This window comes from Octopus bimaculoides, chromosome 23 (assembly GCF_046866305.1).
Source record: "Octopus bimaculoides isolate indiv1 chromosome 23, ASM4686630v1, whole genome shotgun sequence".
Classification (NCBI taxonomy): Eukaryota; Metazoa; Mollusca; class Cephalopoda; order Octopoda; family Octopodidae; genus Octopus; species Octopus bimaculoides.
Genome location: NC_142950.1, coordinates 35,889,329 through 35,916,828, shown reverse-complemented (window position 1 = coordinate 35,916,828; position 27,500 = coordinate 35,889,329). Strand labels below are relative to the sequence as shown.

Genomic DNA, 27,500 nt, shown 5'->3' with positions numbered 1-27,500 from the left:
ATTTCAACAGAGGTAAGTTATTGTCTACGGTTGCTTTGATTTGGGGTGGGTAAGTGTGCCACAGGGTAGATGTGTCATCTGGGGTGGCTGTGTCTTGGTGGGTGAATGTAAGGTGGGTAGATGTGACTCTGCAGATAACCCTAGGTGTGTTATCCTTCTTTGGTTTTCCTCTCTTTGATCACGTTCCCTTGTGAAATAAGTGAACGGGATCACAGTTCATGGTAAGAAGGATCATTGCATAACTGCTTGATGCAAAATGGACATAGAACTGAAAATGTAAATGGTGATGTTGTGGGTTTCATTAGTCACTACTTACTTGTGTCTGAGTTAGAAGAAGGACCAGTTGTTAATGATTACAGGAGAGCGAGCAATAAATGGGGTGGGACTGGGGTTTGAGGGACCATTTATAAATGATACATTTTTAATGTACTGTATTTTCTGGCATACAAGTATTGATGTAATATATTATGTCAGCATGTATGGTAAACCTTAAGCATCATCATTATCTTTCCAAATCCTGCTGCATTTCACATGGAAATGTTTGGTCTTCCAAAGTTATTTTGGTGTATAAGCTGACCTACCTTTCTGGTTGTAAATTTTGGGAAATACAGTGTGAACATACATAAGACAAAAGGGTCCAATTTGAAAGAGATTTAGCTGCTATTTCTAACAGGTCTATATATTCTGTGATGTTCTCAGTATTAATCTTTTAGCATTTAAACAGGCAATATCCCATCCAAATATTCTACCTGTTTTTATGTTCAAACTGGTCAGATCCAGCTTCTCACACCTACCTTGCAATGTCATTCTGAAAATAAACACCCTCATCATTGAAATTGCAAAGCTACAAGGCAACGAGATAATGCAGGATTAATTAAAAGCAAAACAATGGGAATAAGTAAGCGTTACAGTTCACAGAATAATCCTGAACATTTAAAGGGTTAATCTTGGCTGCATTGGAAACAGACTTTACCAATTGCTTTAACAATTCTTCACTATCTGCTAAATATAAATTCTTTCTTTACCATTTGTTGTATCTATCTCTGATATATTTTATCAATGGGAATTTTTATGGCCATGGAAGTAGAACCGATTCCTGATTCTCAATGAGCTTCACATGGCTGCTGTCTTTTGATAAGCAATCATTGTTGATGGATTTCTTTCTTTCTGCTTTGGTTGAGTTATTGAACCGCGGCAAATGTCCAGTGCTGACTGGAATCAATGTTGGTGGTTGTTAGGAGAATTCAATGTAGGTTTTGCAGCAGGACTTTTAGACTTATTCACACACACACCACACACACACATACACACACACACACATGCAAACACATGCACACAGAGTTACAAACACACACACACACACAGTTACAAACTCACACAAACATGCTTAAGTATATATCTGCAGGCACATGCATATAAACACACCCCTACACACACATGTATATATATATATATATATATATATATATATATATGAAGTTACAAACACATACACATACAAATACTTATATAGTTGCAAACACACACGCACACAAAGATATGCATACACTCACACAGAAAATCATATACAGACACATACAAAAGTATATAGGCATATACAGATAGATAAACGCACATTCAGGAATATGTATACACATTCACACCAACATATACAACACACACACACACACATGTGCACACCTCAATGCTCTCTTTTATGATGGTATTAAACTCCGGGTTTGTGTGGACTGAGTATTTCTTTGACTCAAAAGGTTAAACTTTGTTGCTATGGCAACGTGATGACCCAATCAAATTTTTGCAGAAGCTCTCTCTCTCTCTCTTTCTCTCTCTCTCTCTCTCTCTCTCTCTCTCTCTCTCTCTCTCTCTCTCTCGCTCTCTATGTTGAATATAAATTTGAAGTGGAAAGCTTTGTTTTTTTTTCCAGAGAGAAGGACTTTATCCAAGAACGAGAATCGTTATTGCAGCAACAGGCAGAACGTGATCAACAATATAATGCTTTAGTGAAATCTTTGAAGGACAGAGTAAGTGCTGCAGTTTTTTCTTTATACTCATTTCATTTATGTATATGTCATCATCGTGAAGGCACATGGCTCAGTGGTTAGACCGTCGAGCTTACGATCATGAGGTTGTGAGTTCGAATCCTGGACCAGGCTGCGTGTTGTGTTCTTGAGCAAGACACTTTATTTCACATTGCTCCAGATCACTCAGCTGTAGAAATGAGTTGCGATGTCACAGGTGATCTGTTTTTTATATACCTTGAGCTTTTTTTTTAAAACTCATCTCAGTTAATCTCCTTCAGTAAAATCTTAAGGGCACTTTTGAGCCCTCTTTTGTGCAGCTATCTTCCTTTAGTAAAAGCTATTGGCCTTCTCCTGTACAAGCTGTTTTTTTTTTTAATTTTATCATTTTTCTTTCTCCATCAGATATTCCAACTGGAACATGATTTAGCAGAAACACAAAAAGCTGCAGGATTACCTGTGGCCATACCTAAAGAATCTGGTTCTCCCAGTAACCAACGGGTTGAGAAAACCGTTGTTACCATGGGGAACCCAACAAGTTTACCAAAGTCACCCGGTAAGTCTCCGTTGTCTGTCATGTTGTTGTTTGCAATGAAAGAAACAACTCCAAGCTCCAAAATCTCTTGAAGTGAGGGTTGATATTAATAGTGATGAAAAGAAAAGGGGTGAAAAATCTCTTGGGTAGGGAGATGTTTAGCCTTCCAACAATTCCATTTAAGATTTCAATTGTTTTCATGAGGTATGTAGAGTAAATGCCATCTCCCTCATTTGGACACATTTGGACATGAAGAGATTTTCCAAAGAAAACATTTGTTGATTTCTAAAATGTTCTCATTGAGGAGTCTAAAAGTATGTTCTACCACCCCATGGTACTTATTTTCTGTTAGATTGACTGAATTAGCTATTCAACAGTTAAATCTATCTTCACACCATGGACAAGGAGTAATGTAGCTTCTGGTGGGATGTGAACCATTAACTCTTTGATTGGCAGCCTAATGTTCTATATGACTCAGTCAGGTCTAACTGCCACCTGACTAATTGGCATAAAGTCACTTATACTAGTTCCATCCACTGGCCCACAATATTGCTCAGTTTCCTTTCATTGTCTTTTTTCAACAGCTACTGTTATGGCCTCTGCTCCTCAGAACTGACTGACTCGTACCACTTCCACTGAAACATTCCTGACCCTGTGTCATCTCTCCTCCTCTCATCACCACTGTTGTGCCCAAACCCCCACCACCACCACCACCACCACCACAGTCCCTTCTTCCCAGAATGGTGGCACTCTTTGGAGTTTCCCCCTTGCTCATATCTTTCCCACAGGTGCTGACTTAAAAACGTCCAAGAGGAACTTTATTAACACCACCCTCACTAGTCTAGGAAGGTCTGCAGAAGGCTACGAAACGATTATTCTGTTCATTCAATTTTCTTCTTTTGCAAAATTTCATATCTCTCACACACACACACACACACACACACACACACACACACACACACACACACACACACACACACTCACACACACACACACACACACACACACACACACACACACACACACACACACACACACACACACACACACACACACACACACACACACACACACACACACACACACACACACTCTCTCTCTCTCTCTCACACTCACACTCTCTCTCTCTCTCTCTCTTCTTACTCCTTCACAACAAAAGGTGACGTATCAAGAAGCTGGTTGTTTCTTTTCTTCTTTTATCTTAAACCTTTTCTGTTGTATTCTTTTGATGTTTGTGTATTGGTGCTTGGACAGAAATCTAATAATATTCACAAGGAGGGATTCTTTGACTGGAGACTAAAAAGGGCTATTTTGGCCTGAGTCACCACCGAAAGAAGACCTTTTAATACTAATTTATATATATATATATATATATATATATATATATAATTATATTTTCTTGTAAACTATTCTTTAAATATAACTTTATATACTAATTGTAAGATTTTAACTTTTTTAACAGGGGTTTAGTTTGATTTAGCAGGGCTTCAGCTCATACACACACACACACACACACACACACACACACACACACACACACATACACACATATACGCATGTGTATATATTTAGGCTCTGTGTGTATGTGTTTATCTGTGTGTGTATGTGTATTTACGTATGGTTATTTCCGAAGTCCTGCTAAATATCAACCTGAAGAGAATGGTGACAGTGGTGACAGGGTGTGGGGGAGGGGGTCTGTCTGTTCATTATTTCTGTCTCATCTCCAGGTCTTTTCATCTTACTCTCATGTGGGCACACTTGCCCTCATCACATGACTCATAAGGCCCTTTCCTCTGCCTCCTTAAGTACCTGTTCCAAACCACTACTTATATCAATCAGATTTAATCAGCCCCTTAACTTCTTCACAGAACTCTTGACCCTTTCATCAATCAATCAGTCTTTCATCAATCAATCGGTTGACCCTTTAATCACCCACCTTACATGCTTGGTTCATTTTGGCTTCAGTATTACTTAAAAGCTTACTCCCATGAGTCACTTGGGTCCCATGGGTTAACAGTGACATATTCAGGTGAGCTGCTGATAAAGTTTGTTATGCATGGTTTTAGCAGCTTCAAGCTTTCACTAGAAATTCGAATTTTCTTTCTTACCGGTTTCAGCCTTGGTTTGCTTCATTTTCATTCTTTCATGTCTCACCATTTTCTTTTTTGTTCTACAAACACCTGTGTCTCTTTTTTTATCATAACATAACTCTTTAGCATTTAAACCAACCATATCTGACCCCAATTATTCCACCTGTTTTATGTTCAAACCGGCCAGATTGAGCTTCTCACACCTACCCTGCAATGTCATTCCAGAAATAAACATCCACATCATTGAAATCTCATAGCTATGACGATGAGGCTTCCGGTTGATCCAATCAATGGAACAACCTGCTCATAAAATTAACATGCAAGTGGCTGAGCACTCCACAGACATGTGTACACTTAACGTAGTTCTCGGGGATATTCAGCATGACACAGAGTGTGACAAGGTTGGTCCCTTTGAAATACAGGTACTGCTCATTTTTTTCCAGCTGAGTGGACTGGAGCAATGTGAAATAAAGTGTCTTGCTCAAGGACACAATGCATTGCCAGGAATTGAACTCATGACCTTGCGATTGTGAACTGAATACCCTAACCACTGAGCCACATGCCTTCACATAGTTATGAGATAATGCAGGATTAATTCAAAACAATGTGAATAAATAAGCATGGGTGCCGGCCTGGCTATGTGGGTAAGAAGCTTGCTTCCAGGCCACTTGGTTCTGGGTTTAGTCCCACTGCATGGCACCTTGAGCAAATAACTTCTGCTGTAGCCTCAGGCCAACCGAAGCCTTGTGAATGGTTTCGGTAGGGAGAAGTTCCATTGTGTGTGTGTGTGTGTGTGTGTCAAAGTGCTTGTGTGTCCTTGAATAGGATGGAAGGAAAACATTTGACAAAGTAATCTAAATTCTAAGGATGGTGAGCTCCCTGGCCCATCATTAATTCTTATGATTTTGTATTTTCATCGCTGTTTTCTTCACATTCAAATGCAATGTTGAGATCACAGTTGTCCTTTTCATTTTTCTGAGGTTGATTAGATTATAGATACCTGTAACATACTTGTGTTGAGCCAATTTAATTGTCCTGCCAACCTAAACAAAACATAGTTTCCTCCTTATTTAGCAGGGACTGGATTGGCTGAATCATTAGGGAGTCAGAAAAAAATGTCTTTACATTCTGAGTTCAAATCCTGCTGAGGTCAACTTTGCTTTTCGTCCTTTTGGGTCAATTAAATAAAGTATCTGTCTAGTATGGAGGTTGTTGATTGTCACTGCCCCTAAATATTACAGGTGTTCTGACGAAGGTATTGTCACAGATTAATTGATGAGTTCTTTGTTAACTGCAGTACTGACTCTGAATTTTCTCCTGAGTTTGAAGAAGGTTGCAAGAAGCAACCCCAGGAGGGAATTTTTCTTTCAATTTAAAATCCTGACAACAGAAGTATTAGGAATGACTCTCCCCAGACACAACAAAATATGCTTCAACACACAAACTCACATGAAGAATCTTGCAAACCAAAGCCTAAAAAGTGTTTCTGTTGGCAGTCTTTATAGTGATGTGTCAGGGTAAACTGAGATTGCACATCCAGGCTGTAGTTTGGTTTGGGTAGTTCTCCATCAACCGTATCTATCAGTTAAGAAAAGAAATGCTTTTTACTTTTGAAAAATTCTCTCATGTACATCAGGCGTCTCCAACCACCAGCCATGGACCAATTCCAGGACATGGAGCATTTGGTACCTGGTTGCTCAGAAAGAATAAATTTTTAAATTTTATTTGTTTTATTAATTATCACAGCCTGCAGAGTTTTCTTTTGCATTATATATGTAGTATATATATATATATATATATATTATATATCCAATAATTAAATAATTTTTTATGCACTTTATTCCGCTTTGTTATGCATGTGTTTCCCTGGTCTGTGGAAAAAATTGCGTTGCATGAAACCAGCCCATGATGCAATAATGGTTGGGAATCGCTGATGTACATCAACTGAAGATTCAAAAGAATGAAGACATGCTCCATGTGCGCGTGCATGTGCTTTTACTGAAACTGTTATCCTGGTTAGTCAATCACTTTGGGGTATCTATAGGAATTTGTAATTTATAGTTGAAATTTTATAGAAACTAGAAAAAGCATTGGAATTTCTGACTCCAACACCAACCCCATCTACTTGCTTTCATTGTGTTTCATATATATATATATATATATATATATATATATATATATATTTTGTGTAGTTTTTATACGTTTTGTTTCATTATTTAAAAAGAATATGTATATGTGTGTGTGAGCATGTTGTGTATGTTTATAATATAGTGTGTGTGTGTATATATATATATATATATATATATATATATATATATATAGATAGATAGATAGATATAACTAAATGTTGTTTGGGAGATCATTATTTTGTGTTGTGCTAATTTTGTTCCATTGCTTCATAACAAAAGTGTGTCAAACATTTTGTGAAGGGAAAACATTGTCCCGTCATAGTAAATAGCCTAAAACAAGGAGGAAAGGGATAATGTGATAAGAAACCATTTAAAATGCTTGATAAATGTTTTAAAATTTATTGCCATGAGTCTATGGGTATATGAATAGCTGACTGGCTCAAATGTTTGGTTTTGAATCACAAGATTCCAGTTTCAATATAACATCATGGACCTAAGGCACGGGTGTTTTATTATAGATAACCTTGTGTTGACTGAAGTTCTTGGAATGGAATTGGTTCAACAGAAACTGTGTGGAAGCTTGCTGAATGATTTATACCTGTGGTTCAAAGAGCTAGCTTTGTCTCACACACACACACAGTCTCACTATGAAGTTTGCCTGAGATGATACAAGTGTCTGTGGAATTTTCAGCCATTTAGGCAATGATTCATTACATATGTAGTTCCATTTGTCGTACCATTGGACAATTGGAATATTTGTTCTTTGAAATCAACATAAGAATTCTTCACGTTGTGAATAGATAAGATATTGGTATCCCAATGCGTAGTATATGTATTGCTGCAATATCGACTACCTCAACCTACCATGAATCTGTTGTTGATGATAATTATGATGATGGTGATAATGAGGATGAGTCTAAACTAGTATCTTAAACTGATTCAATAATGTTTTGTTTTTCTCATTTTGTTTATTTTATTCATTTATTTTATATTTATTATCAAGTTTTTGTTGTAGTTGATGTTGTTGTTACCTCTTCATTTTGCATCCACCCCCATCCCTTCTACCTTCATGTTCATTTATTGGCACTGAAGTCTGTTTCTATTTTGTGTTGTTGTTGTACTTTGTTATTGTTGTTGATCATACAGCTTTTTGTTGTATTGCTTTTGGGATTTTTGTGTGATTATTTTTGTGCTTTATATATATATATATATATATATATATATATATAATGTGATATCTTTGTAAACACCAATTTGAGATATTGGCAATATGCTCACTGCAAGTTATAGATATACATACATACATGTGTATAACATATATATATATATATATATATATATATATATATATATATATGTTATTTGCTTTTCGTTTTCAATTGCAAGCTGGTATTTACAAAGGCTTTGAGATTATTTATATCAGTAAAACTTATCGCTCATTCACACACACATCAAAGTATACACTTTTATAGATCCACTTCAGCCAATCTTTTACCAATCAGTTTCTCTGAAATGGATCTATAATACTGTATACTTAGATTTATATACCCATTCTATAGACAAATATATGAGTGCATATTTTTTCTGATGTATTGATTCTTAGATGACTATATAGAAATACATACATACACACACTCACGATATATATATATATATATATATATATATATATATATATATATATGCACACACACGTGTATGTATGTATTTGTATATGCATACTTATGCAGTTATTTTAGACTGCATGGGAGTAATAATTATTTTATTAATTAACTTAATGAAAATCTTATGTTAATTTTTACTACTGAAAAGAATGAACTCTTTCTCTCTCCCTTCGTCTTCACTCCATTTCTGGAAGAACAGAATTCGAAGGTTTCAAAAATCCAACTGGAACTGACCGGTTCGGAAAAATGCAGTGGAGCTTTTCACCTGATTCTGTCGTCTTGCTGTGTGTTCCCCATCGTCGCCTGTTTGTCAGTGTTCATCATGATGATTTTGTCTCTGCTATTTCTAGATAATGACCTCAGCCTCGACACAGACACCATGTCGTCCGGATCAGAAATATCTATTTCAGATGTAGGATTAAGTCCAGGTAAGACACAATGTGCAGGACAAAACCACACCCAACTTGCTTGCATTACGCTGGACTCGTTGTTAGAAAATATGTCACACTAATAGAGCTCAAAAGCATTTCTTTGATTTAAAGAGTCTGAAAAACAGCTGCTGGTTTCTTGTCTTATTTGTTTGTGTTTTTGTTTATTATTATTTTCATTTGTTTTATTTTTTTTATTTTTTTATTTCACTGTATTTCAGTTTTAGTTTTGTTAAGTTTCAGTATAAAAAAAAAAATGAATTAATTATCCTCCAGTTAATATGGGTTGACTATGTATGCAAATTCTGATATTCACATATACATTTCTGGAGTTTTTTTTTTTTTTATCTACCACTGCCAACATTCCTTAAATTATATACAACTATCTATACGAGGAAGGACTTTTTGGGATCTTGTCGTCCAGCATTGTCTGGAATAGTTGTAACTGGAACATTTTTGATCATAGGGCTGAACAGTAACACTAATGAAGCACATATTAAATGATGTAGTCCTTGATGGACTGCCTGGAAAGTAAAGACAGGATGCTCATGGTTGGGTTGTCTTTGACAGTAGTTTTGCTTGAACAGGAATGATATAGGGTTAAACAACGATTAATTAATTATACTAATGTATTTTCATTATTTCACGAGAAAACAAGAAGATTACAGCACAAAGCTGCGTGATGGTTGTGTCAGATGAGGCACACAGACCACCTTATAACTTAGAAATAATATATTTCTAAATCTCTCAGAGAGATTTATACAGTAGCAGCACGATAAAAGTGATAGTATGTTGTCAATGTGACAGTCCCATAAAAGGGAAGAATGCTACTGTTATTTAGCCCTAGGAAACCCCATTTCCTGTTGGACTTGACACATTTCCCATGGCCTTAAGTTTTTAAACAAGGGTGATAAGCATCTCTACCCAGCAAAGCCAGCATCCAGAGACTAGTTTCAGAGTCATTGCTCATCATCAGAGTCAGATCCATAGCCCATTTTTTTTTACCTTCCCTAAATCATACTCCCATATTCCCAGTTTTGTTTCCCTTATATACAAACATACCTCAACTTACATCTGTAATTTGTTCCAAGACATGCGACTTAACTTGAAAAATGATATTAAAAAAAAAAAAACCATTAAAAAAAAATCTATTAGCTTATATTCGTTTCAGGAAATCATTAGTACATATTTTTACGTATTTTATTTGGTTTTTCATTTCTGTGTTAGTTTTTAGGTGTTTTTTTTTAATTGTTATGTTTTTAACCCTTAAGCGTTCAAATTATTCTCTCAAATGCAAAACTTATTCCCATTGTTTTCTGTTGATCATTCATTATCTTGTAACCTCAAGATTGAAATCATGTGATTGTTATTTTTAGAATGACATTGTAGAGTAGGTGTGATAGGCCAGATCCAATCAATTTGAGCATAAAACAGATAAAATATTTGGGTTGGATTTGACCCCATTTTAATTCTAAAGGGTTAAATGTTCAGGGAGTTGAATAAACTGACTGTAATTGAGTTGAGGTATTTCCATTAACTAATTAATTAAAAAAAAAAAATGACAAAGTCAAGACAAAGACATTTCTTGAAACAACATAAGTTGAGGTATGCTTGGGGTATAATGTTCATTTATTTTACTGTTTGCTTTGTTTGCTTTTGTTCAAACAGCACTCCTCTGTGACACCAACACTTACAAAAAATGTATTTTGCTTTCCTTTTGCCATCTGTTGATTCAGACTCTTTAAAAATCACAGAAATGTGCCAATTTCTGCCAACAGGCTTCTTCTTAACAAAATGTCTCCTTTTATTTATATATATTTATATCCCTTCCATTTTTCTGTTTTTTTTTTTTTAACATTTTGATTTTGGCATTGAAACGGTAAACTGCAACATATGGAACGGAATTAAACAAACCAATATTTAGATAGTTTTAGATTTTAGATACTCATGTCTAAACTGGTTGTTTCTCATCCACGTATATCAGCAAAAGGAAAAAATAATAAAAGATATTACACAATTATTATTATCATTATTATTATTTTGCACTTTGCTACAACTAATTAACAAATAAATAAGGACTTAAAGATGTAACTTAGTTCTGTTGGGAGTGTGTCACAAGTGAAACTAAAGCACCTAACGTAACGTAATAATAATAATAATAATAATAATAATAATAATAATAATAATAATAGTAGTAGTAGTAGTAGTGATTGTACTAGTAACAACGATAATAGTAGTAGTACTAGTAATAATATGAAGATAATAATGATATAACAGTAATTTGCTGCTGCTTCTAATAATAATAATAATAATTATAATCATAGTGATAATCTAATAATAGTGATATAATAGTTATTTCGTTAATAATATTAATAAATCTCAGAATCAACAAACTAAACAAAAACATTTTAATTATAATAAACTTTCTAAACTCAATTGATTATGAATAGTGAATGTGTGTGTGTGTGTGTGTGTAAGTCATCATCATCATCATCATCATCATTATCATTTAATGTCCTTTCTCCATGCTGGCATGGGTTGGACAGTTTGGCCATGGCTGGCAAGCTGGAAGGCTGCACCAGACTCCAGTCTGATTTGGCATGGTTTTCTATGGCTGGGTGCCCTTCCTAATGCCAACCACTCTGAGAGTGTAATGGGTGCTTTTATGTGCCATCGGCACAGGTGCCATTTGCGTGACAGCAGTTATCTGTCATGACTGTGGTTTTACTTGGCTCGATGAGTCTTCTTCTCAAGCATGGCATAATGCCAAGGGTCTCATTCATTTGTCATTGCTTCTGTGAAACCCAACACTTGAAAGGAGCTTTCCATGTGCCACTGGCACAGGTGCTGGTTACATGACACCAGCATCAGCTACGACTGCAATTTCACTTGGCTTGATGGTTCTTCTTAAACACAGAATATCACCAAAGGTCTTGGTCACTAGCCATTACCTCTATGAGGCCCAAAGTTCAAAGATCATGCTTCACCACCTCATCTCATGTCTTCCTGGGTCTACCTCTACCACTGGTTCCCACCACAGAGATCAGCACTTTACACAGCTGTCCTCGTCCATACGCATCACACAACCATACCAGTGCAGTTGTCTCTCTTGCACACCACATCTGATGCCTCTTATGCCCAACTTTTCCCTCAAAATTTCAGACCTTGTGCCTGTAGTAGGAAGGATCATCATCATCATCATCATCATCATTATTATTATTATGGCAGTGAGCTGGCAGAATTGTTAGCACGCCGAACGAAATGCTTAGCAGTATTTTGCTTGTTGCTGCATTCTGAGTTCAAATTCTGCTGTGGTCAACTTTACTTTTCATCTTTTCGGGGGTCAATGAAATAAGTATCAGTTACACACTAGGGTCAATGTAATCAACTAGTCCCCTCCCCACAAATTTCAGGCCTTGTGCCTATAGTAGAAAGGATTATTATTATTATTATTATTATTATTATTATTATTATTAATAGTGACGTTAGTGACTGTTGTACATTGTCATAATGAATTAATTTTGTGTAGCTTTTTTGTTCACCCTGTCTTCGACTTTCCACCATTGTTGTTAATCACTTTGATTATTACAGCTGCATGTGATCACTTCAAACCTTCCTTTGCCTTCAATGTGTACCTTTTTGTTTTTGTTTTCTAATATGTGATTAAGTAAAATGCTCCAGCATGGCGTGTGTATTACTGGTATCACTCATTCAAACCACCTGCTGTCACTACCACCACTACCACCACCACCACCACCACTGCCACTGTCATCGCCAACGTGTGTGTTGATGTATGTATGTATGTATGTATGTGTGTGTTTATCTTTTCAGGTGAAAATATTTTATGTTGTTAATTGTTTATTGTTTTAATTGAAAATTCTTCTCTAGAGAAAAAAAAATGAAAAGCAATTTTTTTTTTTCCTTTTTTCTGAAAAATTAAATTTCCAGTATTGTTGGCCAGAACTGGTTGGTGTTGGATCTAATTTCGTTTTGAGCTCATAATCCACCATGGGTCCATTTTACTTTCATTGCTTTGAATGATTGAATCACGAAGGCATACGACTTAGTGATTCGGGTATTCAGCTCTTGAATATAAGCTCATGAGTTCGATTCCTGGCAGCACATTGTGTTCTTGAGCAAGGCACTTTATTTCATGTTGCTCCACTCTGCTCAGCTGATAGAAATGAGTAGTAACACCTGTAATTCAAAAGGGACCAGCCTTGTCACATTCTGCCAACACCCTGATACCTGCTTATCCTACCTCTCATCTTGATCATCTTAATCCAATTACCGTTATTTTATCTGTTATTCTTCAATTATTATATTAATGTATTCTTTCAGTTTATGGTCTCTTTCTTCCAGTTGTTAATTTGTTGTTTTTGTAAACATTTTCAATTCCCTTTTTTTAATTTCACCATAACCTTTTTTGTTCAAATTCCCATCCTTGAAGTTCTCTGTATCCTGAAGTGCCATTTTTGTTCCCAGTTATTCTGTATTTCTGATTCTGTATTTTGTCCTTTTAGAATTTTACTCTGTATCTACATGTATGTATCTACATGTATGTATCTACATGTATGTTTGTATCTACATGTATCTACATGTATCTACATGTATGTTTGTGTGTGTATAGTAATTCATATCCTACTTATATTGTGCCAAAACGGAATAAGTGGGTATCAACCCAGTGGTGATTTTGATATTTATATAATGTACTCAATGAATACTTTGGAGTGCAGTCATTTATTTCTATGTATTTCTGATGTTTTACACCATCACTTCTCCATTTTTCACAATCTGTTATTTTGTTGAGGTGAAATGTATTGAAAACATAAGATGATGGCATTTCCATTTCATTGGTCATTTCAAGTCATGTGGTCTTGATATTAATCCTAGCATGTGGTTCATACTAAGCACTTCAGAACCTTAACAGTGAGACCACCTGACTTGAAACGACCAATGATATATTAATAAATGTAACACCCTGCCTGAACTCTATTTTAATATTTTCTTCATATTTCATCAGAACATACTTGAAGAGTGTAGAAAATCTGAGAAGGGATGGTGCAAAGCATCAGTTACATTATATACGAGAGGGTGCTAAAAAGTTCCTGGCTTTGGGTAAAATGCAGGAGGATCAGTTAATTATAATTTTATTTACATATTCCCTTCTCATATTCACAAACTTATTGCAGCAGTCCTTCAGTTTTTCTAAGCCCTCTAAAAATACTCGGAAGATTGGGCCTCCAATCAGGCCTTTCATGATACACTTTAAAAGCCAGAAACTTTTCAGCACCCTTCCATATATATATATCTATATATATGTGTGTGTGTATGTATACACATATACACATGGAGATATGTACACAAGTATAACAAATGTATATAAATACACATTAGAAATTGTAACGCACACACACACCAACATACTTGTACTTTTTCTATATTTTTGTTTCAGGTCATGTGTTTTGCCAGTGAAACATAAAGAATTTAACTGGTTGTTTTCAAGAATTCAGAATTCCACTGGTTGTTTTCAAGTCTTATGTGCAATGTGATGCAGTTGTGAGGCAATTATGTCTTTCATCTGCTAATTAGCGAAGAGTAATTAGTATGTTTTGAGTTGTAACAATATCTGTTGTTTTGCCATAGAAGCTGAATTATTGGACTCTCAAGTGGTGATAGAAAAGAGTGGCGCCAAGCCTCAAGACCTGGATGCTGTCCCAGAAACAGAGCTCTTGGATATTTCTGCCAACAGAACTAAGGCAACGCTAGCAAACGTTGGCAGTCTTGCTACTAGGCGACCACCCACAAAGAAAGGAAAGAGTGAAGTAAGATAACTGTTGTTTTATTTATTTACATACTGACAATGTTTGCTAGAAATAGCAGCTGTGGTTAATATTAAGTAGGATAAGTTTGTGTGGTTTTATGAAAGTTTGATGTTTCAAAGAGGGACTCAGCTGCAGCAAATTGTAATTTTTGGGCCCTCAATTTAGGTGTTTGCTGGCTTATATTTTGCCATGGGTCTCTTTTACGTGTGGCCTAACCCTTTAAGATGTTAATATTTTGACGTGGCTGTGTGTTAAGAAGTTTGCTTCCCAACCACATGGTTCTGTGTTCAGTCCTACTGCGTAGCACCTTGCGCAAGCAAGTGTCCTACTATAACATCGGGCTAACCACTACCTTGTAATTGAATTTGGTTGACAGAAACTGTAAGAAGCCTGTCATATATATATATATATATATATATATATATAAATGTAGTAGTAGTAGTAATAATAATAATAATAAAATAATGATAATAATCCATGAATGGAATTTATAAATATTTATAAATTCTATCCATGGATTACTATTATTACTATATATATATATATATATATATATATATATATATATATATATATATATATGCACATGCACCATATTTTAACATGTAGAGATAGGGAGAGAGAGAGACACACACACACTCACAGAAAGTGAGATGGGTAGAGAAAGAGGCTGGATGGGAGGAATCTGCTAGTCTGAGCTTTTTCTTAGGGACCCTAAATGGAAACGATACCTGGAATGGTGCCCCTTAAGACCCAAGAGGTTATTGTAGTCACCACGTCCCTACGTTTTTTTTTGTTTCTGTTTTTCTCTCAGTATGACAGTGATCAAGAAGATATGGAAGAGAACAATGAAGGGATTCCAGAAATTCAGGGAGACAACACTAGCAACAACATCGGTAACAATGGTGTTGATGGCGGTGACGGCGGTGGCTTGGAGACCTGGATCAAACACGACAGGTAAACAATGTTTGTTGATACCATTGGCAACAACTAATCAGAACTTTGGTTAATGAAGATCATCATTATTTAAGAATATCTTTATTATTATTATCATTATCATTATCATAATTATCATTATTATTATTATTATTGTTGTTGTTATTATTATATTGTTGTTGTTGTTGTTAAGGTGGTCAGCTGGCAGAATTGTTAGCACACTGGACAAAATGCTTAGCAGTATTTCTTCTGCCGTTACGTTCTGAGTTCAAATTCCACCGAGGTCAACTTTGCCTTTCATCCTTTCGGGGGTTGATGAACTAATTACCAGTTACGCACTGGGGTTGATGAAATCGACTATCCCCCTCCCCCAAATTTCAGGCCTTGTGCCTAGAGCAGAAAGGATTATTATTATTATTAAGGTGGTGAGCTGGCAGACTGGATAGAATGCTTGGCAATATTTTGCTTGTGTTTATGTTCTGAGTTCAGATCCTGTCGAGGTTGACTTTACATTTTATCCTTTCAGGGTCGATAAAATAAGTACCAGTTGAGTATTGGGGTTGATGTCATCGTCCACCCCCACCTCCTCCAAAATTTTAAGCCTTGTGCTTATAGTAGAAAGGATTATTATTATTACCTATTATTATTATTTATTATTATTATTATTATCATGTTTCCAAAGACCAGGTCTTTTGGATTTATTTCTGCTACATTGTCTTGGCAATGACTCCTGTTAAATTCCTGCTTTGGTCTTCCTTTAAAATCTAGTTAGCAGTGGGAGGGAGTTGATAGACTAAAAGCAGTTTCAAAACTGTTTGAAGGTTGTACAAATAAGAGGTGTCATCCCCCTGTCAAACAATAAGTTATGGTTGGAAGATTTTGTTTGGGTTGCTGTAGGAATTATGTTGTTGCTTAGAGTTCAAATATTCTTGCACAGAGGTAAGTACCGCTGCCAATAAGCCAAATACAAGGCATCTATATGCCTAGGTGACAAGTATTCAGTGAGCTGGCAGAATTGTTAGCACGCTCATGTTCTGAGTTCAAATTCTGCCAAAGTTGACTTTGCCTTTCATCCTTTTGGAGTTAATAAATTGAGTACCAGTGAAACACTGGGGGGTCGATGTAATTGACTAACCCCTGCCTAAAATTTCAGGCCTTGTGCCTTTAGTAGAAAGGACTATTATTATTATTGGCTTTATTATTATTATTATTATTATTATTATTATTATTATTGTTGACTCCTGGACAGTGACCCCTACTATTTTATTCATTAAATTTGTTTGTATTTTTTTAATTTCTTTTCATCTCATTTGGTTTATTTCAATGATGAACACACACACACACACACACACACACATTACTCACTACTCACGTATAACCACTTTATGCATACACACACACAAAAATTTCCACTATACATACACATATACTCACATACCCGCATATACACAGATACATGTAGCCCCTACTACACTCATCCACCCGTATGTCTATTCATTCTTCTTCTTCTGACTTGCTACAACAGACTGCCTGCATTTGTACACATGTAAGTACTTTGTGGCTCCCTGGTTTCTTATTGTTTATATATTTTGCATGACACCTTGGCACTTTCCTTGCAGATTCCTGAGATTATCAATGTTTTGTTTTTAACCATTATTATTGTTATTGTTATTATTATTATTATTATTATTATTCTCATTAATATTAATTAATCATCTCTTAAATTTTTTCACTCACCACTGTTACCCGCCCCCCCCCCCCATCAAATGCAGAAGCGTAGCAGCATGGATAATTGGGGCAAGGAGAGGCATTCATTCATTCCTGGCTGTTTGCATTAAAGGGAGCACCAATCCCCTTCTTGACTTTTCATACCTAATAATTAAGGGGGGGGGGGGCACCAAACGGATTGTTTCCATGCCTTCTGGTGCCAAGAACCCTTGCTACGCTCCTGCATCAACACCAATTTTAAAAAAAACAAAAACAATTTCCGATCGTTATACTTTTGTTGTTGTCACATGACATGAATTGTCTCCCTTGTGGTTGTTACCTCCCCTTTTCAAATTCTTAATCTAGAAAGCTTCATAGACGTAGTGACAGACGCTGCTGTTCTTGATATTGCTGCCACCTCATATTTCTTTTTTCTTGTTTTATTTCTTCTCTTTTTGAACTGCATGATTTGATTGGTTTATCACACGTTTCTTTCTCTACATTTGACATGTAGACAAAATATTTACTTTGCAGCTACATAACACCTAGGGTATTCCCACTGCAGAATCATTGACCGTAATGTCTCTGATTGGAATTTAAGCATGGAATTCCATGGACAGCACACACTTGTGTTTGACATCACTGATTAAAAGAGACACATTACTAAATCGAAACACTGCCGTGATTAAATCTCCCTTGTCCTATCACTGCCATGATTAAATCTCCCTTGTCCTATTACTGCCATGATTAAATCTCCCTTGTCCTATCACTGCCATGATTAAATCTTCCTTGTCCTATCACTGCCATGATTAAATCTCCCTTGTCCTATCACTGCCATGATTAAATCTCCCTTGTCCTATTACTGCCATGATTAAATCTCCCCTGTCCTATCACTGCCATGGTTAAATCTCCCTTGTCCTATCACTGCCATGATTAAATCTCCCTTGTCCTATCACTGCCATGATTAAATCTCCCTTGTCCTATTACTGCCATGATTAAATCTCCCCTGTCCTATCACTGCCATGATTAAATCTCCCCTGTCCTATCACTGCCATGATTAAATCTCCCTTGTCCTATTACTGCCATGATTAAATCTCCCTTGTCCTATTACTGCCATGATTAAATCTCCCTTGTCCTATCACTGCCATGATTAAATCTCCCTTGTCCTATCACTGCCATGATTAAATCTCCCTTGTCCTATCACTGCCATGATTAAATCTCCCTTGTCCTATCACTGCCATGATTAAATCTCCATTGTCCTATTACTGTCATGATTAAATCTCCCCTGTCCTATCACTGCCATGATTAAATCTCCCTTGTCCTATCACTGCCATGATTAAATCTCCCTTGTCCTATCACTGCCATGATTAAATCTCCCTTGTCCTATCACTGCCATGATTAAATCTCCCTTGTCCTATTACTGCCATGATTAAATCTCCCCTGTCCTATCACTGCCATGATTAAATCTCCCTTGTCCTATCACTGCCATGATTAAATCTCCCTTGTCCTATCACTGCCATGATTAAATCTCCCTTGTCCTATCACTGCCATGATTAAATCTCCCCTGTCCTATCACTGCCATGATTAAATCTCCCTTGTCCTATCACTGCCATGATTAAATCTCCCTTGTCCTATTACTGCCATGATTAAATCTCCCTTGTCCTATCACTGCCATGATTAAATCTCCTATGTCCTATTACTGCCATGATTAAATCTCCCTTGTCCTATTACTGCTAGATTTGTGGCTTTCAACCTAAGATTATAACTTTAATATTTTACCAAAGAATGAGTGTTGGGTTTCTTTTGCATCTCATTAGTGCTAAACAGATCCTGTTAATTTCCTCTGGGTCTTTTCAAGCCCTGTAGAGTGTGAAAGTGAAAATGTATTCTAGTAGAAACCAGAATACAAAAGCAGAAAAAGGAAGCCATTGCAAGTGGGCCGTGTTAACTGCTTCGGCCAACAAATGAGGTCATTTCTACATCAACAAATACATGTCATGACATCTGCAGTTTCTTAATAACCATGCAGCTTATTGCATCTGTTGATTATCTTCACTAAACTGTCATTTATGTTTCAGTTCCATTTGTAGTTTAAATCAAGGATCCCCAACTGGGCTGTGGACCAGTAGCTGTCCGTAGATAACTTAGCCCTTGGCCAGACAGAAACAAATTTTAAAATTTTATTTCTATCTTATTTTATTGACTATCACAGTCTACTGGGTGTTTTGACATTATATATAATGTATTATATATGTAATAATTAAATTATATATGTTATGCACTTTATGTTTTTCTGATGCCCTGGGTCCAAATGGTTGGGGATCGCTGCTTTAAATGAGATTCTTAACTTTTAGATGTTCAATTCTTTCTTTTACGTTGTTGTTGATGCTGTTTTTTCAAGGCTTTACCATTGTGTTTGCCTTAATATATCTCAAGTTGTGTATAATGAAAAATGGTTAATTTTCATTATAAAAGAGTAAATTCTGAACAGTTTAGAATCATTGTATAGTTGTATCCATTTATTAGGCTAATACAAATTATAGTAGTAATAATAATAAGAAGAATAAGAGCACTCAAGAGAGCGCAAACCCCCACCAAGCCAGCACCAACGTCTTCTCAACAATTAACCGGAGATGATTTTTAAAATGAGAATATCTGAAATAAACTTGACGCCTCTCACAAATAAGAATACTAAAAATTAACCCAACCGCTCTCATAAATTAAGTAAAAAAACTGGGAAAATAATCCATAATCCCTGTCAATCCCAAAATCTAATGAAGTCGTGCCAGTCACGAAGCCAAACATCCCTGAAAGTTTCATCCGAATCCATCCAGTGGTTCTTGAGATATCTTGTTCACAGACAAACAAACAAATGTAACTGAAAACAATACCTCCGCCTTTGCTAAGGCAGAGGTAATAATAATAAATAATGATCTTTGTATTTGATACAATGACCATTCACTCATGGCTAAAAAAGTTATACAAGTTTTAGAGATATACTTGTGTCATCTGTGAAAATTCCTCAGTTGTTTTGAAAACTATAAGCTTGTTGGCAGTTTCTAGACAAATGTGGAATGCGTAATTTCTTTTGAAATGATATTTTATGTTAAGTACGTAATACTTGAAATTGTCTAAAGTTCACATAGGTCGTGCTACAAGTACAGTCTTAGAATAGAACAGTTTTGAAAACTATAGTCTTATACACTTGTTTTCTTTTTAGATTGAGAGTTATTACATAGTTTTATATTCATGTCAAGAAGTGAAGAGAAACGATTAGAAAATACAAGTTTACCTCTCTCTGTCCTTTCATTGTGAAAATGTTATTAAAATCATTGAAAATATATTGAAAGACAAACGTATATAGCAAACGTGTTTAACAATTTTAAATATGGAGCAATATGCTTTGATGCTGTGCATCTGTGTTAGTAATATGGCATTAGCTTCAATAAATCTTAATAAATTGTACTTGATACACCTTCAGAAGAATCTGTGTATGGTTGCACAACAGTTCCTTAAAATGAAGTCTAGTAACTGCTTCACTGTGTAACAACAACAAACAGACCTCATAACACACACACACACACACGTGTGCATGTTTGTGATACTTAAAATATTTATTTCCTAGTGAATTGTTGTGCAAATAATATAAATAACATGTCTGTAATAGATTATGTCATTGATTGTGTGCCATACTTTATCAGTTGATTGTTTTACATGTATACGTTGTTAAGTGCTGTAGATTATGTCTTTCATTTTATTATTTGTCTTGCAAATAATATAAACGTTGTGTTTTCATAAAAGATAGTTATTTCATTTTCATTCCATAGTTGTGTGTGTTGACTGTGGTAAAAGAATAATGCCGACTAAAGATTGATAAATAAACACAGAAACCACAAAATAATCAAGTATTTACTTGTTGTTGATGACAGCAGCAATGGCTCTGTCTCAAATCCAAGAATTTAGTATCTTCTTTGTGTCTCTTATTCCTTTATGGTGATGCCGTTGATGACTCTGTAGACCAATTCATGCATAGAAGAGTCGATGGCATTGACTGCATGGTAACGTTGGTGGAGGATGAGGCTTATTTTGTCAAGCCGTTTTCTCTTGTCATTTGATTTCTTCCTTTTCTTTTCTGGTGGTTTCAAAGATCGACTTGGTTCCATCTGACTTAGTTTCATAGGCTTGTAGGATGAACCCATCTCATCAGGCATCTAGAGAAGAGTGATGGGGTTTCAGACAAATTTAAGATAGCTTCTAGATGTTGGGCCTCTATTGGTCAACTCGTGGTATAATTATCAAAGGATTGGCATCAGTTCTCTTCTTTATTCTTTGGCCCATGTGCTCAGACATAAATTTACTATTCTGTTATGGTTGGATCAACAAAACAAGTATTCCATCCAGTGAGAGAGAAATATCATTTAATGTACACTGTATAAAGAAATGAACTATTAAGTTTCTTGCTGTGGAAACATGTGTCTGGGCAGGTTTTTATAATATGCTTTGCATCTCCAAGCAATTTTTGGTCTCTGAGCATGATTGTTTGGAGACACAAGGCATGTTATGAAAGCATGCCTAGACACATGTTTCCACAGCAAGAAACTATTAATAGCTCATACAGTGTACATTAAATGGTATATAAATATAAACCCATAACTGCCACTCCTGAATATGTCTAGGTGGCATATACCAGGCCATTGCTTTCGGTGCCTGTTTAGTTGCAAATAGTTACGGATACCCTTTCAGTCCTTGCGGCCTTCAACCCAGTAGAACATCGACGATGCAACATCTGTTTCTCTCTCTCTCTCTCTCTCTCTTACATATCTTTCTCTCTTTCTTTTACTCTTGAACAGTTTCAGGAATTGTCTGGATAAGAAACCATTTGGGTATATCCTTATCATTTGATTCACCAACCTTCTCTTTCCCTCTCTCTCCCTGCATGTTCTTATATAGAGCTAAGCTTGACTTTAGTCTCTTCCTCTCCAATTTAGAATCTCACAAGACATCCCTATAAATCAGCCTGTGTCTGGTTCCAGTGATTGAACACTCAGCTTGTTTAGTCTCTTCCCTCTAACTTTCTTTTTTCCTGTTCCTCACCATTTTTATGAATTTTCTGTGAATTGATAATTTCACATTGAATTCCTGTTGTTGCCAAAAATTTAGTGAAGCTTTGCTAAGCACTCATTGTAGACGTTTTTGCTCTTCTTAGAACCCCTTAGTCCAAAGAATTTCCTGTCAGACCCTTCCGCTAATACCGCTCCCTTAGTTCTGTAAACAACCATTGGCATCAATTGACTTCGTTTTGGAATAGGTTATGTGTGAATATTGATAATAAAGCGAATTACTAGGGGATTACTGATACCTTGTAGTATTGAGTTATATTTGTTTATCTCTTAAGTACAAACCTTGATGGAATTGACTTGTTTCTAGATTTGGTACCAGTCATACACTGTGGTTAATATTGCTATTTTATTTTTCTTACTAAATTTGTTAGAAGTAATAAATATCTCTTCCTCCCTCTCTCCTCCCACTGTCTCCTACCCTCTCTTTTCCTATCTGTGTCCTTTCTCTTTGTCTCTCCCTCTATTTCCTCTCTTTCCCAAACACACACACACACACACACATATATATATATATATAACATTGACATTATAATAGTATGCATATGGGTCTATTTATGAATAGTACCAAACACCTATTGTGTAGTTGAACCTTATGTGAACAGAATTTCGTACCTGTTTCTACCTGAACTGTCATGTTGTTCTTGTCTCCAAAAAAATCAATAGTGATCTATTTATTTCATATTTCCAATTTTATTATTAACAATTTTCATTGCATTTAACATTTAAGTATTTTTATTGTTCAAATTAATATGACTTGTTTCTTTTAGTACAATATTTAATAATTTTCTTTTATGTTTAAACTATCTCAAACAATATTAAAATAATTTTTTTAATGCTTGAAACTTGCTGTAATATATTGTCATTGATTTTGTTTCTTTACATGGGTGAATAAACCCTATATTGCTTACGATTTTATGAGATGTGTGTATATGTTTGTGTATTTAGTTTTCCCTCTATGCACAGAAAAATAAAAATGGACGCTTTCCCAACATGTCTTGACTTGTCTCTCATGGCAAAACTTTCTATGCTGAGAAAACTAAGTATATTAGTTAGTTGATATTATCAAAACTAAGTATATTAGTTAGTTGATATTATCAAAGCAAGCAATCTTTACTTTAACTATCATAGATATATCTCCATTACACTTTGCAACATGATTTTCATTCTTGGGTAGCAACTGTTCTCTCCTATTTGCTTACCTTAGAAAGTATGAAAAATGGCTAATATTTCCTTCAAACTTTGTTTTTGTTACATTTATTCAAGCTCTCCCCCACCCAATCCCTCTCAACACATGGCTATGACGTTCCCTAACTACTACTCCTCCTCATGATCAGAGATGCACATATCGTCAGCCACTACAGGACATGCTCAAGTGGTTTAAGTTCAAGCAACTGACAAGTGAATCTGTGGTATTGAGCAAGATATTTGCTATAATATTTCTGAATCTGTCTGGAGTGTTAAGGAAAATAGGCCAGTTTCAAAATATTGATATTCAGGTCACAGAAGCAAAGCTTGAAGAGAATAGGAGTAATTTCTTTTGATTTCTAGAAAAAAGCAAACTGGAAATAACACTTATTGACCAAAGACAATAAAAGATTAAAATTTTGTGTTCACAGGGTTATCTTTGATTCAGGTTTTCTGATAAGTATATTCTGTGCTGTGTATAAATACGATATATATATATATATATATATATATATATATATATATATACATATATATATATATAAGATGAATAAAAATGTTTCTGTCTACTTTAAATGTTTTATTGTGTGTGTGTGTGTGTGTTGTGTAAAGTAAATGAGGATGTCACTCTGTCTCTGTTCTATTTTGACAATGTTTTCTTATTCTTATTTTCGTATTGAAACAGCAAATTTGTGTCTCATGTTGATCCTTTCATGGTTACTAAAATTCCACTATTCGAAGGGAGTCGATACTTTTGTCTTTTCGGCAAAACAAAAACTTGACTCTCAGACCAATCACTGTGTTATTATGTGTGCGTGTGTGTGGGGGTGGGGTGGGGGGCTACGTGGTTGGGGCATTGCTCTCAAACTCATGAAATCATCCTTTCAATTCCCAGACTGACCAATCCATTGTGTTCTTGAGCAAAACGTTTCATTTCATGTTCATGACCATTTTGGTATCTGCCATGTTGTGTACCATGCACCTGTACAGGTATTAATAGTTTGGAGACAGTAAGCTAGTCTAAAGCATTATGATCACTCTACAACCATTGGCTCTCAACCCTTTTTCACATATCGGCCCCCTTCGGTCCCTATTTGTTTCTGCTGGACCCTCATATCCTTTCAATGTCTAAAAAAATTTTGTTTTTAAAATTAAAGACCCGTACTCCACAGAAAAAGTGTTACCCCCCCCCCCTCTACGGGGTTGGGGGAAAAGAGTATTAGCCTGCAAGAGTCTTGTGCCAGTGGCACATAAAAATCACTCATACTGGTGCCACATAAAAACACCCAATACATTCTGTCAAGTGATTGGCATTAGGAAAGGCATCCAACCATAGGAACCGTGCCAGATCAGACTGGGGCCTGGTACAGCTCCCTGGCTTGCCAGCTCTGGTCAAACCATCCAGCCCATGACAGCATGGACAATAAATGTTAAATAATGATGATGATGATGATGATTAAGAATAGTATTTAAAAAATTGGGAAAATTTTTTGTGCATTGTAGAAATTTAATCAATTTATTGCACCTGAATTTTAACAGGAAAATCTTATACGGAGCCCCTAGGGGTCGTGTGGACCCTTGTGAAACACTGGTCTAAACAAATCAGCTGTACAGGCTGCTCAGCAAGAAATTCCACAACCCTCACCTGTCATCTGCAACACAGGTGTCCATCATGTGTGTGTGTGTGTGTGTGTGTGATGCTACTTATGTATAATTTTTGCTGCAAAATATTCTTGCCCTTACTTGCTCACCATAAATTTCAACCTAATTTTTCCCTCTAGTGGCATCAAGTACCAATATTTACCAATGTCAAAGTTTTAAAGATGCAGTCTTCACCTCCCTCATCTTTTCCTCTTCTGAATCATCTCCACCTCACCAACAAATCATTTTTAATCCTCTTTCTTTTCCCTGTCAGCTTTTTTATATTTTTTTATTATTATCATTATTATTATTTTTTTTTTTTTCAATGTATTGTCTTTATATTTATTATATTTTATTTGTTGCTCGGTTGAAATCTTTTTCTTTTTATTCCCATGTGTTTTGTGTGTTTTCTTATTTTATTCAGTAAGAATAATAAAAAAAAAATGTCTTAAAAAATTCCAAAATATTTACTGTTGCTTCATCTGTTTATTTTATTCCATTTTCCCTGTCCATATCCAGTGATAGCACTGTCAGGAAATGTGATTCCAAGAGATGGAAAAATCGCCAACAATCAGACACTGCACCTATTGACCCTTCCTCTAATTCCCCTGGTGGCACACCTTGCCCAGTTGTCAGCTCAGCCGATTCTAGTGTCACCATGACATTGACAACAACCATTAATACTACAGCCACCACCACCACCAGCACTGCTACCACTACCACCACTACTGCCATCACCGCTACCACCAATACCACTGCCACCGCTGCTACCACTGCTTCTGCCACCACCACCACCACCACCACCACCACAGCTTCTGATGCCACCTCCTCGAGTACCTCTGTAAATGTCGCTTGTAATCAGAACCCTTTTACTCCATTACCTGAAGTTGTAACAGCGAGTGAATCCTTGACCAAGGTAGCTGTGCCCATCCCTGAGATTCAGTTGAACAGTGTCACTGTAGCTGTCACATCACCCTCTTGGACTGTCCAGGATCCAGTTGTGAGTGTGGACGATGAGAAAGCTACTTTGCTTCCCTCCCCCACCTGTTCACTCCCGGCCTCACCTACCAGCCTCTCTTCGGACACCAGCCTCCCCACAGAACCCAACAGCACAGCTGACCCAAACCTCTTCAGGTAGGCTTCATAGATTTCTGTCATCAATTTCATCTGGATAGCCATTGTCCAAACTGAATGCTGGACAGAACTTGGTTCCTGCTAACAAAATTAAATAACAGCTGAAAACACCCACCACTCCCCTCTCTCTGTCTCTCTTTTTTCCTTCTTTGCATCAGAAGTGAGTTGTTTTCTCACCAAATCTCCTCTTGTCCTGCATGATATCTGCATTGTTATAAAAAGTTTGTATTGTGTGTGTTTATTGTTTTGTTATTCCTTCAATAATAATTATAATAATGGTTTGAAATATTAGCACAAGGCCAAGAAATTTAGGGGTTCAGGTTTAATTGATTATATCAACCTCAATACTTTTATTGACCCTTGAAAAGGATGTAAGGTAAGGTTTTAACTCTTTTACATGTTTCAGTCATTTGACTGCAGACATGCTGGAGCACCACCTTTAGTCAAGCAATTCGACCCCAGGATTTATTCTTTGTAAGCCTAGTGCTTACGGTCTCTGTTGCCGAACTGCTAAGTTACGGGGACGTAAACACACCAGCATCAGTTGTCAAGTGATTTTGAGTTCAAGTGTTGGCAGAATTGTTACGACCCCAGACAAAATGGTTAGCAGCATTTCTTCTACTTTTATGTTCTGGGTTCAAATTCTGCCGGAATCAACTTATCCTTTCATCCTTTTGGGTTTGATAAAATAATTACCAGTTAAGCACAGGGTTGATGTAATTGGCTAGCCCCAGCCTCCCTCTGAATTTCAGGCCTTGTAACTATAATAGAAAGGATTGGTATCATTATTATTGTTATTATTATTATTATTATTATTATTATTATTATTATGAACATTGTCATCATCATTGTCATCATCATTGTCATCATTACTTATAGTAATATTGCTATCAACACTGAGATTTTTTTAAATTTAGGATTGTAATGGTTGCCAACAGAGATGGATAATGTAGTGGATGTTTTACATCCAATATTCCACCCTTCCAGTCTCTGGGTTGCCCTTCAGTTTGTATCTCATTTAGCTATGGTTTAAATAAGTACCAGTAATATACTGGGTTTTGAATTTACTTTAAAAAAAAAAAAGTATT

At 36.0% G+C, this 27,500-nt stretch overlaps 1 protein-coding gene across 50 annotated transcripts in view; it reads left to right on the top strand.

The window, feature by feature from the left end:
- LOC106878301 (uncharacterized) overlaps positions 1 to 27,500 on the top strand; it is a 176,227-nt gene that overhangs the window by 133,000 nt on the left and 15,727 nt on the right. For 5 of the 50 annotated variants that reach the window (XM_089340415.1, XM_089340414.1, XM_089340400.1 and 2 more), the window contains 7 exons: positions 1 to 12; positions 1,925 to 2,021; positions 2,424 to 2,574; positions 8,787 to 8,864; positions 14,511 to 14,689; positions 15,504 to 15,646; positions 17,151 to 17,171. The exon at positions 1 to 12 is cut by the window's left edge and continues 110 nt beyond it. In XM_089340415.1, coding sequence (XP_089196541.1) covers positions 1 to 12; positions 1,925 to 2,021; positions 2,424 to 2,574; positions 8,787 to 8,864; positions 14,511 to 14,689; positions 15,504 to 15,646; positions 17,151 to 17,171 — 681 coding nt within the window. Of the gene's footprint in view, positions 13 to 1,924; positions 2,022 to 2,423; positions 2,575 to 8,786; positions 8,865 to 14,510; positions 14,690 to 15,503; positions 15,647 to 17,150; positions 17,172 to 22,182; positions 22,216 to 25,797; positions 26,413 to 27,500 lie in introns of all 50 variants that reach the window. The other 45 variants (XM_089340376.1, XM_089340386.1, XM_089340375.1 and 42 more) reach the window with 19 other exon arrangements.